We start from the raw sequence: 17,286 nt of genomic DNA on the forward strand, positions 1-17,286 counted from the left end.
ATTCTCTCAGTTCCATTGTACTGTAATTTATAGCACAGTTTCTCTTTCATCTCAATGTTAAGTTGAATTTGTTCCTTTCTTACCTGCTGTTGTACAGCATAATAGAGTCCTGCGTGACTCTTAGCCTTAATACTTGTTTTGGTAGCTTAAGGCTATAGATGGGTTTCTTTCTACTTCTCGAGTGCAGAACAGTAATCAATGCAGTAGGGATTGGATTTGTTTGTTTGTTTTCCAGGGGAGTTACAGTTAGGCTAATTCATGTAAATAAGCATGCTCTGAGTGCCCAGCGTGGCCCAGGAAGGCAGTGTGTTTGGGTATTAAATTTGTGTTGTGTTTTGTAGTCTTTCCATCTCCAGCCAACTGGAACACCAGGTACATACTTACTACAGACAAGCTCAAGCCAAGGCCTTCCTTTAACACTGACGACTAGTCCTACCATGACCCTAACAGCTGCTGCTGCTGCTCCAGCCTCGCCAGAACAGATCATAGTTCATGCCTTATCGGTATGTATTTTGAGCAGTGAAAAGACTGGAGTTTGGGCAGCGGGGGGAAGGGAACATAATAATGCAGGCCCCTATATGTGCATGTTAAATTTGTAAAGCAGTTCTTAAGTCATAACAGTGTTACTTTGCTTAAAGTACTGAAGAGTGAGAATTTCTTTTTTTGTATTGTTTTTAAAAAGCAACTTCAAGTTGGTTCAAAGCTTAGCTTAGTAAGCAACTTAGTCCTTACTGTGGCTGAACGTGATGTCTCCATCTAGTGGCTTGCCCCAGCAAAACAAAATACTACGGTTTCCTGACGTTTCCAGTTACTCTCACAAATGAATATTGGTGTTCACAAAACTCGTATAGTAGTGACAGTATTACTTTTTATTAGAGGGAGGGAAGGGGAAGCAAACTGGAAATTGAATAACAAAAGTGATGCAAAATTTAGGGGGAAAAAATGATCTTTTTGAATCTACAGTGATCCTCACCTGAACAGTTGCCTCTTTCATAGTACGTATTTACTTTATTTGTGACTTAAAGAACAGTTGACACCAAATTCAGTCTATGAAGTCATCATTTAAGGCCAGGAAAGGTCAACAGATAATCTGGGCTGACATACTATATATGTAAAACTCTAAATTACACTTAGTAATGAGTTCTTTGAATACTTTTGCTTTTGTTTGCTGAAAGATTTGAAGAAACTTGGAGGAAAGTCTCTGACATTTTTTGTTTTTTGTTTGTGTTTCTTTTTGCAAATACTGCTTACAGCCAGAGCATTTGTTAAATACAAGTGACAATGTCACAGTGCAGTGCCACACGCCGAGTGTCATAATCCGCACTGTTGCTGCTGAAGATATCTCCTCCTCTGTCACTCAGGCAGAACTTACTGTTGATTCAGACATTCAGTCGGCTGACCTGACAGATCCTCACGATACCCTAGAAACAAATACTTTCCCAGATGGTATCCATCAGTCCAAGCTGAGTGACGAAGAGCAGTCAGCCTACCATGAAGATGATGCCTCCAAATTCAGCAGCAGGAATAGTAGTGAACTGATGGATGGAGTTATGGTAAGAACAGAGGAGGAGATTTCAGATGCCAGCCTGAAACAGGAAGAGGATTCTCACTCTGATTTACCCAGCACTTATGTTACTGAGGTAAGGGAGTGGATGATACTTGATATTTTCCCCATTTCTGCACGGAGAATGATTTCGTTGCATCTTTGACCTTTATGTTAAGCTATTCGTATGAAGTATGTCAGTGATTTCATGTATATCGTAGTTCTACAAGTATTTTGTTCAGGTCCTCTATCCTTGAGCTTCATTAATATATTATGGGTGTGAAAGTGATAGCATTTAATTTGGTACTAAGGCTTATATTTGACTTCCTCTGGAGCATTGAATACCTCACTAGCTGTGGAGTTGCTTCACTACTCAGGGTGCTTTTGCATGATGACTGTGGAAAGCAGGAATATTGATGGCACCGAACGGTTGCCTTCATCTGATTACTATTTGATGCTGTTGCTTTAAACTAGGCTGTTAATTGTCCAACACACGTATTTACAGGTAGATAGACTGCTGAGCAAGGGAGGTGAGGTAGAGTATTGAGTTTTTGCTCTATGACTCTAATAACATATTTTGAGGTGCACCACAGTTTCCATTTTTGAGGACTTCTGTTAAACATACTACTCCAGTTAAGTATCTGTTAAATTGGAATTTGAAGCATTTAAGCTGTTTCTCTCTCTGGCCTCAGTTTTATTCAGCTCCAACACCTGAGATGCAGAAATGAGTTTATCCAAATGATTTCAGGCATTTGGATTGTTTATACTAAACTCCTCCATCTTTCAGTTGCTGGAACTATGATAATGAGTAAATCAAGGAAAATAGAGATGCTAAAAAGAAGGTAGCTCTCTCTAGTGGCTAGAAAATACCTCTTTCCTTAGAAACTTGAGTAGGTTAGACTGTGGGAAGAGATGAGTTAGATTCAAATACCCCATCCTGTTCTCTAAAACACTGTTACGTTACAGTTGCTGTAATTCTGCTTTTATCAGTCTTGAAAATCCATTGTTGATATGCTTTGACTTTGTTAGGCTTTGTCTTTGAAAAAGTTTCTAACAGACATTGCATATCCATTATGCTCTTACAAAGAGGAGGATCTTTGTACATCTCAACAGTCTGCTACTACAGAAGCGTTTGAATCCTGAATACATCCGAAGCTGGGGATTATTCTTCCATTTTCCTCTTTCTTGTCTCATGGTTGACATAGTTGTGATAAGATTCTCAACAGTTGAGGCACCTTTCTACTCTCAGTTTAAAATTTCAGCTTCTCAAGATAGAATTAGTAAACTTTTGCTATAAACTTAGTTCCTAATTAAACTTTGTAGAAATCGCTTATGGCTAGCAGGATACAAAGAGGTACTAAATTTTTTTTCTGTACAGAAAACCAAACTGAGTTTGTAATTCTAATTTGCATTACACTTCTAGTCAGATTCAAGTTTGACATGTGTATTTAAATTCTAGGAAATAGTGAACTGTCTGTGTGTGATTCTAAATGAACACTTACTCTAGAAAGACATGCCTAAATTTTGCTTTAAGTCAGTGTTATTTTTATGCACTTGCCAGTATTGTATTGTCACTGTGGGTGAGGGTAGTGGGAAGCAGGCAGTCGTGCTGCAGGGTTTTATTATTTCTGGCTGGGAAAGGTGCCCATTTGCCACAATGGCTTCTTTAGTTTTTCACGCCTTCTTTTCCCAGTTTCAAGCCTTGTGACATAGTGCTTATCATGGGCAGGTTCAGCTGTGCTCTCTGCAGGAAGCTGCTTTTGCAGGTTGGGCATACTGTGCCTTGCATGAATGGGTACACATTTGGACCGAGTTTAAATCACTGAGCTGCAGCAAAGGTAGTCAACTCCTTCAGCAGCACCAGGGAGAGGGTTTTGAGGCAGCTGCCTTTGCAAAAACATTGTGAAACTATGTAGGAAAACAAGTTTTGCTATAACTAGGTGGAGGAACTTCAGGATTTTCTTTAACAGAGAGGGCTGTAACCTCTCCCAGACGTTTCCTGCTCCCTCTGAAAACAGTGATAAATCCAGGTACCTTCCATTCTGCCAGCAGTATTTACTAGCATTCTGCATCAGTGATTCCTGAAGCTTGAACAAACCTTACGCGTGCTACACACAAACACTGGAATCCAAATATCTCTGCTTATTCTGGCAGTACTATCTAGGATGTCTTTTCACTGCGTTTGCAGAACCAGGAGTCCGCCGGAGTGTGCTGTGACACTGAGTAAGCCAGATGTATTACTGCCATTCCAGTACTACAAGAGCCAGGGAAGAGGCAGCAGCAGCAGCTATTACGGGACTGGAAGAGAGCCTGGATATTGACAACTTGTACTTGGAAGGAATCAGTGTGTTGCCAATTTTTTGATATAATGAGGTTCAGCTCAAAAAGTTTGGAGCCAACCTACAGTCAGCAAGTGACAGGGCAAGCAAGGCACAGCAATTAAAATGGGTCTTTTGAGCTCTGTGTTCAGTAGGTAAAACTTGACACAGAAGTAGAAGTTGTGAAACCCAGTATTAAGTTCAGGTAAAGCTGCTGTGTTTGTGGAGCTGGTAAGTACTATAAAGGTATTGCTTCAGTATCTCAGAACATCTAGACGGCAAGTAGTGGAAAAGCTTAATTATTCTTCTTTATAGACAAAACATTTGACTTACAAGAGAACATTTTATCACCACCTTGCAGTCTCTGCTTTCCTCTCCCCCTGCCCTCATACTGCTCACAGGGTAGAATTCTTCTCATCTTGTTTTTAGATGCCTGCACTAGGATGAAACATGCCCTATAAAAGCTGAAGTAAGCTAGCTCAGATGCTGACATTTCAATTTAATGAGATAAAATTCATCCAGGGAGTCTGTTGCTTACTATGGAGTATGGTTGAGCAAAGCAGGTTTTTCTGTTTATGCTACCAAGAGTACACTCTCATGTCCTGTTCTTCTGTGTTGTGCAGGACCTGGGTTCTCCAACGATAGAAGAACAAGTTCATCAGCCTACAATAGATGATGAGACTGTGCTTATTGTTCCTTCTTCCCATAGTTTTATCCAGACAACGGATGATATAGACAGCGAATCAGTCTTGCCCCTGACAACTCTAACAGGTACAACAGTCCCTTCATATTGTTGATGTTGGAGCTAGGATTCATTCAAGCAGTATGGCACTTCTGAGTTCCTGTAAACACTTTACAGATCCTTGCTTTCTCTTAAATAATTCTCCATGTCATTGCCGTGAAACTTCAAGCAAGTTGGTTACCCCACTTGTATCAGTGGAAGAAAGTCCCACTTAACCTTGTGGGAAAAGCATTAGAACAGCAGCTGCATCATCATGTGCTGAGCTGTTTCCATTGAGCCTTGAATTAGTACACATAGGCTAATAAGTAACTCTCTCTTTAGTGTGCGTTTCCCAATGCCTGGTGCTTGAATGAAATCTGTTTCTTATTTGAGAGAAGACCAGAGGCATCAGAAATGCACGTGATGCCTCTCATGGTGAGGGGCTGGGCTATTTGGGGGTGTGTTTGCACAGCACTCACCTGGAAGGGCTTGCTAGCTTGTGCCACGCTTCCCAATGCCAAAAGTCATCTCAGACTTCGAAGCAGCACAGATACATTCTCCCGCTGCTGCACCTAACAAATACTCCTTTCCAGAGGAAGGATCTCCTTGCAGAGCCATCAGAGGGTCAGCACTAGGCCTGATACAGTAATACCTGATGAATCCAAATGTGAGTCACACCGGTTGCATCCATATTAGTCATAGCTTACCTTGAAACTAGAAATGGAGAACTGACTAGTTTCAGTTGAGTGACATTGCTTAAAATGGTTAAAATGCCAGTCTGCATTTTCTGTCTCATAAGTGTGTACTTTGTATCTTGTTACAATGGCACAGTAAGTAATAGTTGTAATGTACTGTGTCTCTTGACAGATCCTATCCTACAGCATCATGGAGATGGGTCACACATTATTGGCTCATCGTTGGGCAGTCCTGACTCAGAAGATTCAAAGGATGTTGAAGATTTAGTGAGCTGTCACTGAGAAGCAGTAATCGTGTCCATTTTCTATTGACCATGTTTGCATTGTGAAATTAGTTACAACCCTGTGCCACATTTCCAAAGAAAGCAGTCAGTCTGTATCTTTAAACAGAAGCTTCCAGTTTGAAATGACTACAGTGCACTTTCTCTGCTCAGGCTATTTACCTCATTTGTAAAGGGTTACAGAGCAGCCAAGCGAAGCCTGATGTACTACGTCTCAGCCGGGGTGTTTCAGTGTTCTAAAGAACCTCTGTTGCAGTGCTCACTGCTAGGATCCACGTGGTCAATTCTGATCTGAGTTGTTACTGGTGTGCTGAACTGCACATCTGGAAAACCGGACAGAAGTCACGGATTGTGGACTGTAGCCTCTTAGTGCCGCAGCAAGAATTAGTTTGCACATGTTTCATGAAGAATGGGTGAGGATTTCTGCACTTACTGACTCTTGTAATACATGGAGTAAGAGACTGTTACATTTCAGGAAGAAATTTATTCCATCAAAGACTTCAGGGAGCATGGCCAGCGTCACGAAGAAATGGTCTGTATTCCCATCTCATCTGGCTTGTTAGTACGTCTACGGCATAGGAAGAAGACACAGATGCTTACGGGACTTGCCTGGTCTGCTCGTTCCTGAGGAGTCCGTTGCTGGCAACGGACAGAGCTCGGAAAGATCACTTGTGGAAAATCTTTTTTTCTTTCTTTCTTTTCCTTCATCACTACAGCAAGCTGAATAAAAAGGGAAGGGCTATGAGAAAGGGAAGCTACTGGGACCCACCAGCCTCCCCCCACAAGCTTGTAACTTCTTTGAAGATTGTTGTGAGTAGGCTGGAACATTTGTCTCTCTCGCTGTTTACATGACACTACCAGCCACCTCTCCAGAGGTGATTTATGCAGCAAGTTAGTAGGTGGGGAGTGGTGTGGAGGTGGCGAAGTCTTGGAGAAATAGCTCTGTGAGAATTTGGGCATAGGGCCCCGAGGCAAAGGAAGCCAATTAATTCCTACATTCAAGGGTTTGAAACAGACACTAGGCTGAGCAGCAGCCTGTTAGCTAGGGATCGAGAGAAAAAGCTATAGAAACTAAAGACTCATGTATAAATTATTTTATTTATTTCTGTAATTAGCTGTTCATAATCAAGAGTTGGTCTTTTTCAGTCTGTGGTTTTGTTAATGTGAAAAATAAGTTGTAGTTTCAAATGGTTGCCTAGGGAACAGAAATAATTGTATATTCAGTTTAAACGAAATAAAGAGTATTTGTCTTACGTAACTGTAAGATGCCATTTATTTATACTGCTACAGATCCTTGCAATGCTGCAGTTTATTTGTACAGTAATAAAAAATTGCAGTTTTTTCCAAAATGAAAAAGCTTGTGCCATTCTGAAACATCAGTACAACTGGAATGTACATTAAGTGCAACAGTAGCTCTTCAAAAAAAAAGCAGAATGTCACGTCTTATGGCAATAATTCTCCCCAACAAGAGGGACATTACATATACATTTACATGAAAATCATGTACTGATTTATCCTTGCACAACCCACTTCTTTCCTCTCAGGCTGATTGTCCTCACTTAAATGTCTCGAATAGAGCTGAGAGCTGAGCTGAAAGCAGTCTGACACAGTAGCATCATCGCCGAGTATTCCCAATGTCCATCATTTACCCACTTCATGGAAGTACAGGTTGGCACATATACATAACATGACAATAGAAAATAATATATAGTAAATTAGGTTCCTAAATTTAGGTTCCAGGTCTCCTTGTCGATACCAGTATATCTAGAAGAGAGAAGGAGTTTGTATTACTTTACAATGCCAGGTACTTCTGAGGAAGCTTTCTATGGTAACTGAACTGGCAACTTCTAGACCTTTTTTTTTTTTTCCTGTAAAACCACCCAGCTTCATCTGACTCGAGAAGACTAGGTATAGAGTCCAGCTAATTTTCTTAACAATTAAGAAATACCACTTGTTTTCTTAGCGTGCTTATGAAATACACAAACAAGAATTTGGCAAGGTGTTTCTCCCCAAAAAAAGGCTGTTTGTTTGTTTGTGAAACTAGGGTGCCAGGTTAGCTATGAAGACATGGGTTGTCTTGTCAGCTTTGTTGACGTTGGGTGGTTTGTTTTTTTTTTTTTAACACTCAAACCTGGCTACACCCTGGTTGATGAGGACAAACGTCAGGTTTTGCACTTCACAGCCTGTCTTGGGCAGAGTCACGGCTACCAGCCGTAGAACCAGAAACTGGTACTGACCAGGCAACGCAGAGCAACTTCCCAGCAGTGAGGGGCAGGGGCTCAGCACCACGACCATTCTGGGTCACAGCCGGACAAAGGAGAATGCTCCAAGTGTGAAAAGCTACAGCAGAGGAAGGAGCTACTGATGTCCCTGCCCATGGCAGGGGGGATAAACCAGAAGACCTCTGAAGGTCCCTTCCAACCCAAACCATTCTATGATTCTATGAACTCTGACCTATCGGTTCCCTTTGCCAACGCTTGGGACCATCTCTCTTGGGATGCTGCAACTGCTGAGTAGAGGAACATCGGCTACTACCCCGATGAAATGCCACCTGCTGCTGTAGCTTCCTGCCACTGTAACTCAGCCCCTGTGCCTGAAAGGTCACCGACTTCTGCAAGTGCCTGGCTGGCCCCACCACTTTGCGTTCACGCGTTCTGCTCCACCCCTAGTCTTCTGCAGCACGGTCCATCTCTGCATTCCCATCTCACTGCTCTGCTCCCCGGTTTCCTACTTTATGTCTCCACTGGCAGCTACAGGTGGCATTGTCACAGAGGTGACAAGTTGTGCATCACAGCTGGTCTGCAGAAGTTGGCTTAGTTCACACACTTACTCTGCAGCAAATACAGAACTGATTACTGCTCTTTCATTGTCAACTTGTTTTATGGAGGCAGGAAAGCTTTTCTAGGAGAGCGTAAAAAAAGAAGGCGGCACGGCATAAAGCAGATTTTATTCAAATTTCATCCTCAGTCATAGACTCAAAAGCTTGCATGGCAAACATGGCGGTACTTACAAGTATGCCAGCAGAAATGCAACACAAGGAGATGCAGAAAGCAAAAAATATATTCACAGGTTTTGGAGGTAGTTGCGGGAAGACAAAAGCGCTGATTAGAGTGACCTGTATGGAGGAAAACAAAGATGAAGACTTTGCTCTCGCCTGCCGTCAGAGCTGCAGTGAGAAGAGGTGCGTACCACAGTGCTCGCTTCCAGCTCTGCACGCCCCTCCCTGCTCTTTAACTCCCACCCCGTGACGAGCTGGAGGGAAATGGAAAATTCTGGAGGAAAATCGCTTTGATGCAACTGCAGACTTAGAGGGGTGAAAAAAAAAAATGATGAAAGCTTTGCTACTCTGGCTTGCTGCTGGAAACCATCCTCCAAGTACCCATAAAGCCAGCCAGCACGGGGGTGCACGCTGCCCGTGTAGGAGCATCCCTTCAGCCAAGCTTTCCACCAGCTGGCACCTTGGCTCTCCTTGCTGCCTCCCTGCACCTCGACTCACAAACGCTGCTGCCGCCACGGACCGCAGAACTGACGCTCTCCAGTCACGATGGCATTGGGTTTGCCTTTTAAAGCTTGGGGAAAACATAACTCCAGACAAAGTGACAAACTTTGGAAAAACTCCTATAAGCCATAAATAGAGGGAAATAAATCATAAATAGAAGGAAATAGAGAGAAGCAAACACGTTCTCCTCGGTCATAAGCACTTTGTCATCTCACCCAGCCTCACGTTCAGCCAGGATGGACAATCTGCCCATGGACTTGGGGCTTTTTATTGCACCGCCAGATCTTACAAGGCTTGAAGAAAGGTATTCTTCTCCTGTTGTTAAAGAGTTTCAAAAGACAGGTGTGCCCCAAAGTGACTACCTGGGCCCCAAACTACAGCCTGTTCAGTCAGTGAAGTTTCGCCACCCATTTTGGGGAGGAACTCTGGTTTTCACCCCATCACCTAAGGGAGGCACAAAACGCGGGACGGGATGGGGGGATACTTACTACAAGCAGCAAGGACGTTAAGCCGCCAACAACTAGATTGATGACTCTGTCCTGAAGAAAAGAGAGGACAGTTACACACACGCTTTGCCAAAAAAAACCCCATAAAACAGACAGGTAACCAACAACACCGAGAGCACCGCATCAGCCAGGACCCACGTTATCCCCAGCACACCCAGCAGCACCATCGAGGCTCCCTAGTCAGCTCTGCCATGCAGGGAGGTTTCCCTTCCTCCAACTCCATCGACCTCAGGGAGGTTGTCCTGGCCAAGTCCTTGTGCAGCAGGTTTGCTCATTTGCAATTGGCTTCTTCGCTATGTCCGAATCGATTACAGTTGTGCAAATCCTTTTTAAAAATTTTTAAAAAGTGGGAGTGCACAGACAGAGGTGGTCAAAAAAAGCTTATTTTAGCCTCAGTGCCTGAGAATGAATAGCTTGATAGTGTCTTAGGTGGGAATTTCTGGGCTGCTGGCAAGGAGATGAAGTGTTCCCCGCACCCCAAATGTTCCCCCCTAACACCAGCAGACCTGAACAGTCCTCAGAGTGGCCCTGCTTGGACAGACACTTCTTGCTGCTGCTCCCCATCAGTATAAAACACTTGGCTGGGAGGAGACAACCTTTTTGCACCTGGGAAGAGGTATCCCTCGGTGCCAGCATCGCGATCCCACCCCAGATGGCATGGGGACAGGGACCGGCAGTGACACCGGGCTGCGTGACTGCAGGCTCAGAGGAGCGCCCAGGGCAGGACCCCGTACTGATGCACTCGCTGGAGTAAGAAATGACTTGATGCAAAACGAGAACATTCCCATCCCTGCCGGGATACCTGCCTCCTCCCTTTCTTCATGGTGCTGCCCTGAGTATAAACATCTATCGCCAAAGTCAGACTGGGTTGCACGCAGTCAGGTGTAACACCCCAGACGGCTGGCTCCCCAAATAAAATGGTAGAAGAACAGCTACAGCTGAACAGACGTGCAGAGAGAAAAAATGCAGAACTTCAATTAATTATACTGCGAGTCGTTAGATAGGTACAGTTAAAGGAAAGTGAGAAAAGAGTTTGAGCAGTGAAAGTGTCTTGCCCAAGACATCCCAGCCAGCAGGCAGGGCAACCCAGGTTGCCCTCCACCTGGTCTTGCACCCTTCTTCCCTCCTAGCATTACATTTTGGAAAACGATTTGTAGAGGGAGAAGCCCCAGGTCATGAAGAAGTAACGCATGGCAGCAGCGGGGCAGGAGGAGAAAGCAGAGAGCAAAGCATGCTCTTGCAGGAGAGCACCAGCCCTGACCTAAGGCTTGGTGGAGCTCGGGTGCCCGAGCTTGCGGTTCAGTAACAGGCGAATGCTGTGCTCTGGTCGTGTTCGTCCCCAAGGGAAAGGACCACAGCAAGCAGACTCTTTAAAACCTCTTCTATTAGTCCCCAGCTCCTCTATGTAACACCAGACCATTTACGCTCCCACAGCTCAGAGGCCCCAAGCCATGGCGGTGGCTGCAGCAGTGGGAAGTGACCCACCTCCATCGGAAATCGTCACCAACACCCCCTGCGCAAGGTCCTCGCCAGCCAGGCACAAACCCCTTCTCCTCACCCATGTTTCTGCACGCGGTGTCAGCGATACAACAGCAGCCTCTGGGAGCCATCTATGAGGTACCCACCACCGACCCTAAAAAATGAGCTAACAGAAATAACTCCAGGCAAATAACAGAAGCAACAGGGCGAAACGCAAGCATGCTACCTCCACGACAGCCCATCACAACAGCTCAGCTGGGCTCCTCCACCTAAGCTAAAATAAATTAAGAACTCAAAGCTAATTTTAATCTAGATGGTACGCGGAGGGGCTCCTACCCCCAAAAGCAACTCCGACATCAGGAGAGGACAGCAGTTTTGCTCTGCCCTTGCCCTGCAGACCCGGCTGAGCCCACCAAGGCGATTTTACAGAGGAGGACCAGAGTTTGCATTCAGGCTCGGCTCCCCAGGGACAAAAGGAGTGGCAGGAGGTGAGCAGCTGGATCCCTTCTCCCTTTGTGCCATGGGGAGATGGGGTTTGAACAGCAGAGGAAGGGGAGGGAAAGCCGAGGAGCCGGCTGCAGAGCAGCGGTGGGTCGCCATCCCACAGCTAAGCCGGTGAGCGCACAGTCCCAGCCAGCTCTCCGCAGAGAGGCTCGGAGGGATGGACACACAGTCGCATACCTACAGACAGGACACACCATCCAGAAACTCACCATGATTAGGTTTCTCCTAATTAACTAGAGACTTGGAGGGTGACAATTTTAAGATGGGGAGAATTCACCTGTTTTGCCAGGACAGAGATTGGTCTACCAGGAGAAAACGAGGGGGTCCGACTCAGCGGTGACGGCGGAGCATTTCTCTCTGCTTGTTTTACGGGGTGCAGGAGAGAGCGTCCCCCCGGCACAGGGACTTCTCATCTCATGCCACCGAGTGATGGACATTGTGGCGACAGCCGGATCGGGTACGGATGCCGGCAGCAGAGCGGCTTTGCCACGTGGCAGCCAGTCCCTGCAGGTCAGGGCATCCCCTTCCCCACGGTTAAACCCGCGGTCGCTAAAATTTTCCAAATGCGCTGCCGGCAGAAGGTGGTATTTCAGGATCCAGGGATTAGAGCCACTGATCCTGAAATCCCAGGCTTGGCAAAGCAGCGAGAGGCTGTATTCCCTGGTGCCCGCTGACACTTCAGCCCCAGGCAGCTTAGCACAGCAAAAAGGTTAAAAATACACAAGCAGAGGCCAAGACGGCTAAAGGGATTGGGGATGATGGAGCCTTTCACCTCCGCGCCATGTCCGAGCGCGCAGCCCAGCCCAGGCAGACACTCGTGGATACCAGGCACGCAGAAACAGGCTGTGACGAGTCGTGTGCCCTACAAGCCATGTCACCCAGCCAGCACAGCCAGCTCTTGCAACCACTACAGCTGATTCAGGGAGGATTTTTCTCCAGCATCACTATGTATTATGATAGCTGCTAGAGTAAAAAGACCAAAAAAAAGCAGCGTGCACACCAAAACAGTGAGCGTGCAGGCTGCTGGAGATCACCTGCACCAGCCCAGGGCGCTCACACACGGACACTAACTTCTGATACAGCCCAGCAGCACGCAACGTGCTGATGGGGATCCCCATTCAGCCAGCCAGCAGCCGAGACGTAGCGAGCTGTTCGCAAGACAGGTGATGAATTCCGTGTTTCAGCGTTGCACAAGCTGCATTTCGAAACAGGAGGGCTTCTGCCCTCTCCTCCTACTCCGGGGAGGGTGTTGCAGGGGCTGGAGGCACCAGGCTTGTCCCAGGGAGCTGCTGTGGTGCAGAGGTCTCCCTCCAGCTGCCTCTGGGAAAGGGAGATGAGGTCAGGAAGCATCAAGTCCTCGCAAAGTGGGAGGGCACAATCCAGGATCCTTCGGGATCTAGGTCAGGGTTACTCTGAGCAACAGGGAAACTGAGGCAGGACTGAGGGTGTATCCACACCACGGCGCCCGCAGCACGGGCTTTGACAGAGCGACAGCTTTGCTCTTCGCCCCATTCCAGCTCGGCACCTTGCATCCTCCAAGTTAGTGGCTTGCAGGCTGAGCCCGCAGGGAACAAGCTCCCGGCAGAGGCTTGGCCAGGACAGGGGAACGGGCTGGTTCCCCGGAGCGTGGGTACCTGGCGGCATCTCTGCAGGCATGACAGAAAAGCCTTTTTTATGCCTTACATCAGCAAGTCCAGATGGTCAGCAGCCATCGCAGCCCAATGCAGCCATAGGGGATACCTTAATCTAGTGCCAGATTAAACTACGTGGAATAGCAGACAATATACGCTATACATGAGAAGAGCTGTGCTCGGGACCACACTGGCTACCCTCGTGCTGCAAGACACGGGGACATGCTGTTGTGCCCTCCAAGGCTCCTTATTCCCACCTTGAGCTGCTCAGTCTCCTTCTATTGCCTTCTGCTTCCAGCCCACAGCAATTAACACCCACCCACTTATATTTAAATGCTCCCATCACGGAGAAACCCAAGCAGCTTCTACTTTCAACTTCTTTCCCAAGAAGTCCTGCATCTGTGACGCTCCGTCTCCTCATTGCCACCTTACCGCTCGTGCTTTTGCTTTGTATCATCTCATACCCACTCGCTGCCAGTGCTGCATCCCTAGTAACCACAGCTGAATCCACAGCGCTTGGCATTCATCAGCATCGTGTTGCTACACCCCCTCTTCTCACCAGAGACTTCTTTGGTACCAGCTTGCCCCCAGTCTCCGCTCGGCAGCCGGCACGGGAGGGCGAACTTGGCAGAGGCAGCTGGACCACAGCATGGGAAAGAGGCGGATGCTGCTGCCCAGCTCTCTCGTCCCCACGGGGTGGCTTTAGCCGCAAAGCCACCAGCTTGGAGACCAGGAGAGCGTAAGGTGGCAAGAAGAGTGCATCCCCATCTCTACATCCATCTCCAACCGCTGGCAAGGGTGCAAGACCCTTGATTTGGGTGCAGGGCTTCCTGGGGCACGAGCACTGCCCCTGCTCCTCCCCATGGCCTCGTGCCCAGCCCAAGCAGAGGGTCCCGGTCTGCCGGCACCAGCCATTGCTTGCAAAGACCCAAAAGCGGCGCCGGGGCACAGGCAGACACTCTTCTCCCGGCAGACCTGCTTCCATTTTAAGGCAAAGTTTAGCTTCGCCATTTCTGAGATGGAACGTTTCCAGCTCCGGACCTCACGAGCATCCGTCTCCAAGCAACCCCAGTGAATCACGGAGGAAACCACCCCAGGCCAGCACAGCGATCCCTTGTCCGTCGGACATGGGCATGGCAGGGAGAGACCATCGGCCGCTGCTGGTCCCATACAACGGGTTCCAAAAACAGCCACAGGAGATGGGCAGGGGCTGATGTGCAGGGCACTGGATCCCCGTTCGAGCCCAGGAACTGGAATTAGCATCCCATGTTTATTATTTACTGCTCTCTTTTGCGAGCAGAGCCACAGCCAGAAAGAGACGGGGGGGTCAGGGATCGAAGGCTTGACCTGGGCTGGAAAGTTTGGGGTTTGCCTGCCAGGATTGCTGCCTGGCTCTGACGGCACATCCCAGTCCCCAGAAGTGCCCATCCCTGGAAGCTTCCCAAAATCCCCGACCGAGGACCAGCCAACATGACTCCAGCGCAGGGCACCGCTCTGGCGAAGGTTCCCCTCATCTCCAGCGCTCCCCGTCGGGGTCGGCACCCGCTGGCGGGGAAGACCTGTCCCCCCTCAATTCATCTCGGAGGTCCCGCCTGTCCTCCTCCTATCCCACATAATTCTCTTTGTCCCCCCAAATTTGGCTAGTATCACTTTATTTAAACATTATCATTTTAGCAGCATTTCCATGTATTTGGGGGGAGGGATGATGCATTTTATACACTTTTGTGAATAACTTAGCGCACTTACAGCCTGCACCCCTCCAAACCCACGCACACGTTGATGGGTAACCTCTCCTACCAGGGGACAAACCCCGAGCCACGAACCGCCATCACCCCGCTGGAAACGGGTGCGCGCCGCCGGGTATCGCGATTCCCGAGGGATCTCGACGCCGGGCAGCGCCCCGGGGAGCCCCCTCCCCAGCTCAGCCCCCCGAAGCAAGCACTGACCCGCAGCAGCGCCGAAAGCTGCCCGGCTGAGCGGCTTACGGGGGATTGTCACCTGAAGAGCCGGCGCTGCCGCATGTCAGCCCCCGCCGCGCACCCGGCCGAGGAAAAAAACAAATTTAATTACCAGGAGGGCACCAAAAGCAGCCCCTCGTCCCCAGCGAAGAGCCCCAAAACTGGGTGAGATGCAGCTCGGGATGCTGCAGCCCTGGGCCCCGTTTTGGGGGGCTGCGGGGCCACACATACCTGGACAGGGCACCCTGGCTGGGGTGACCCCCTGCCTGCACCCAAGCCCCTTCCCAGCCCCGCTCAGGGGGTCCCCCCGACCCCAGGGCTCTCTGCACCCCAAACCCCTGCTCCCCGCCGGGGGCTTGGGGAGGCAGGGGCTGGTTTGGGGGGGGGATTTGGAAGTTTATTTTGGGGTGGGGGGGGTTGGGAGTTTCTTTTTTATTTGGGGAGGGGCTCTTGCTTTGGGGGATTGTTCTGGGGATGTGGTTTATTTTTAAATTTGGGGGGGGTGGTGTTTGTTTTGGGCTGTTTTGATGGATTATTTTTGTTTTGGGGCACTGATCAGGAGGGGTTTGTTTTTGTTTTATTTCGGTTTTTTTTTTTAATAATTCTGCCAAATTTGAAGGGTTTCTTTTTTTTGGAATTTGGGGGGCTCCTTTTATATTTTTCCACTGGGGTGCAGCTTTGTTGTCGCTTTACTGATTTTTTGGATGCTGGTTTGGGGGGGGGGGGGGGGAGCTGAGGATATTCTTTCTTATTTCACGGGCTTTTTTGTATTTGTTTGCAGGATTTGGGCAGGTTCCTCTCTGTCAGGGGGCTGCCTTGTCCGGCTGCCTGCGGTGCTCTCTGCGTTTGCTGAGCGCGGGGGAGGGCCGCCGTTATTCCGGGGGGGCTGGGGAGGGAGGTTCTTCATTACTGGGGGGCACTTACGTTGAGGGGAGCTCGCTGCTGCATTTTCTTCGCTGGGGTTTATTTTGTTGGGGGGCTTGTTTTAGGGGGGGGGAGGGGGGGGTGTCCCCCTTTGGGTTCTGAGCAGTGTCCTTCCCTCCCCCCGCGAAGCGGAGCCGCCCCCCCCTTACCCTGGCCGAGGTCTCCCCGAAGAGCGGCCGGTTGTCCGGCCCGCCGGTACCGTAGCTGCGGGCGGCGAAGCCCTCCATGGCGCGGGGGCGCTGGGGCGGCCGGCGGGGGGCGCGCCCTCATGCTGCGCCCCCGGCTCCGCGTCCCTCCGCGCCGCTCCGCGCCCCGCTGCGCTCCCCCCCGCCACGCCGCGCCCGGCCACGCCCCCGCCACGCCCCCGCGGAGGGGGGGGAGGTGCGCTGCGGCGGGGCGCGCTCGGGGCGGTACACCTGCGGGCGGGGGCGGGCGCGCGCATACGGCTGCCTATAGGCGCGCGTGCGTGTGGTTGTAGCGAGCTTTACGCGGGCGCGGCGCCGCTCCGCGGGGCCTCCGCAGCATGCGGAGTCCCCGGCCCCGGCCCCGGCCCCTGGGGCGCAGAGGAGTTAAGGTCACCGGTCTGTTATTTACGGAATTTATTTGTTGTTCGACAACGCGGCGTTATTTAAGCAAATCTCATTATTGGCGGTGATATTGGGATTTGGAGAAATTCAGCTTTTTTTTTTTTTAAAGTTCTATTTATTTATTTACTTTTTGTTTTTAAACATGTGACGCTGGCAGAGCTGGAAAATGAACTTGCACAGTCTTCCCGGTCACCTACATGTGTTACCTACATAAACTAGATAAAAGGGAGCAATTGATCCTGGAGCTGGGATTGGTGGCGGTGAAATATTTTTGCTCTATACGTTAGCCAAAGTTTTCGCTCAGATTCGCCAGGTGAAATCCCATGCACTGCCTCTGCTTCGCCTAAAGCTTGCTGCTGCTTTTTCAGAGCTGAAAACGGATTTGCATGCGAGAAAGCCGGGGGGGGTAATTTTATTTTTTATTTATTTAAATTTTTATTTATTTTTTATTAATTTCATTTTTTAAATTATTTTTTCTAACTACATCACTTGGTCTCACAAAATACCTTTCCTCTTGGATATCCCCAGACCATCACGGCTACAACATTTCTCCAAGTGCATTTTAGGATGAAAATAAACCAATTAAGAGGCATTAAGTGTCACGGCTCCCAGGACAGATTTTACATTTTTTGTTCAAACT

At 48.6% G+C, this 17,286-nt stretch overlaps 2 protein-coding genes across 3 annotated transcripts in view; one reads left to right on the forward strand and one right to left on the reverse strand.

Moving 5' to 3' along the window:
- DMTF1 (cyclin D binding myb like transcription factor 1) overlaps nt 1-6,635 on the forward strand; it is a 30,534-nt gene extending 23,899 nt beyond the window's left edge. Inside the window, exons 14-17 of one of the 2 annotated variants that reach the window (XM_050909699.1) lie at nt 342-503; nt 1,254-1,640; nt 4,485-4,632; nt 5,450-6,635. In XM_050909699.1, the coding sequence (XP_050765656.1) occupies nt 342-503; nt 1,254-1,640; nt 4,485-4,632; nt 5,450-5,559 (807 nt within the window). In that variant the 3' untranslated portion in view covers nt 5,560-6,635. Of the gene's footprint in view, nt 1-341; nt 504-1,253; nt 1,641-3,731; nt 4,129-4,484; nt 4,633-5,449 lie in introns of those variants that run through there. The other variant, XM_050909707.1, reaches the window with a different exon arrangement.
- Nucleotides 6,636-6,846: 211 nt separating this feature from the next.
- Nucleotides 6,847-16,286, reverse strand: TMEM243 (transmembrane protein 243). The gene is made up of 4 exons (XM_050909718.1): nt 16,209-16,286; nt 9,546-9,596; nt 8,569-8,673; nt 6,847-7,322 (listed from the first exon to the last, which is right to left on the reverse strand). The coding sequence occupies exons 1-4, from the start codon at nt 16,284-16,286 to the stop codon at nt 7,200-7,202; spliced, it is 357 nt and encodes a 118-aa protein (XP_050765675.1). The 3' UTR covers nt 6,847-7,199.
- Nucleotides 16,287-17,286: the final 1,000 nt, after the last annotated feature.

This window comes from Gymnogyps californianus, chromosome 1 (genome assembly GCF_018139145.2).
Source record: "Gymnogyps californianus isolate 813 chromosome 1, ASM1813914v2, whole genome shotgun sequence".
Lineage (NCBI taxonomy): Eukaryota > Metazoa > Chordata > Aves > Accipitriformes > Cathartidae > Gymnogyps > Gymnogyps californianus.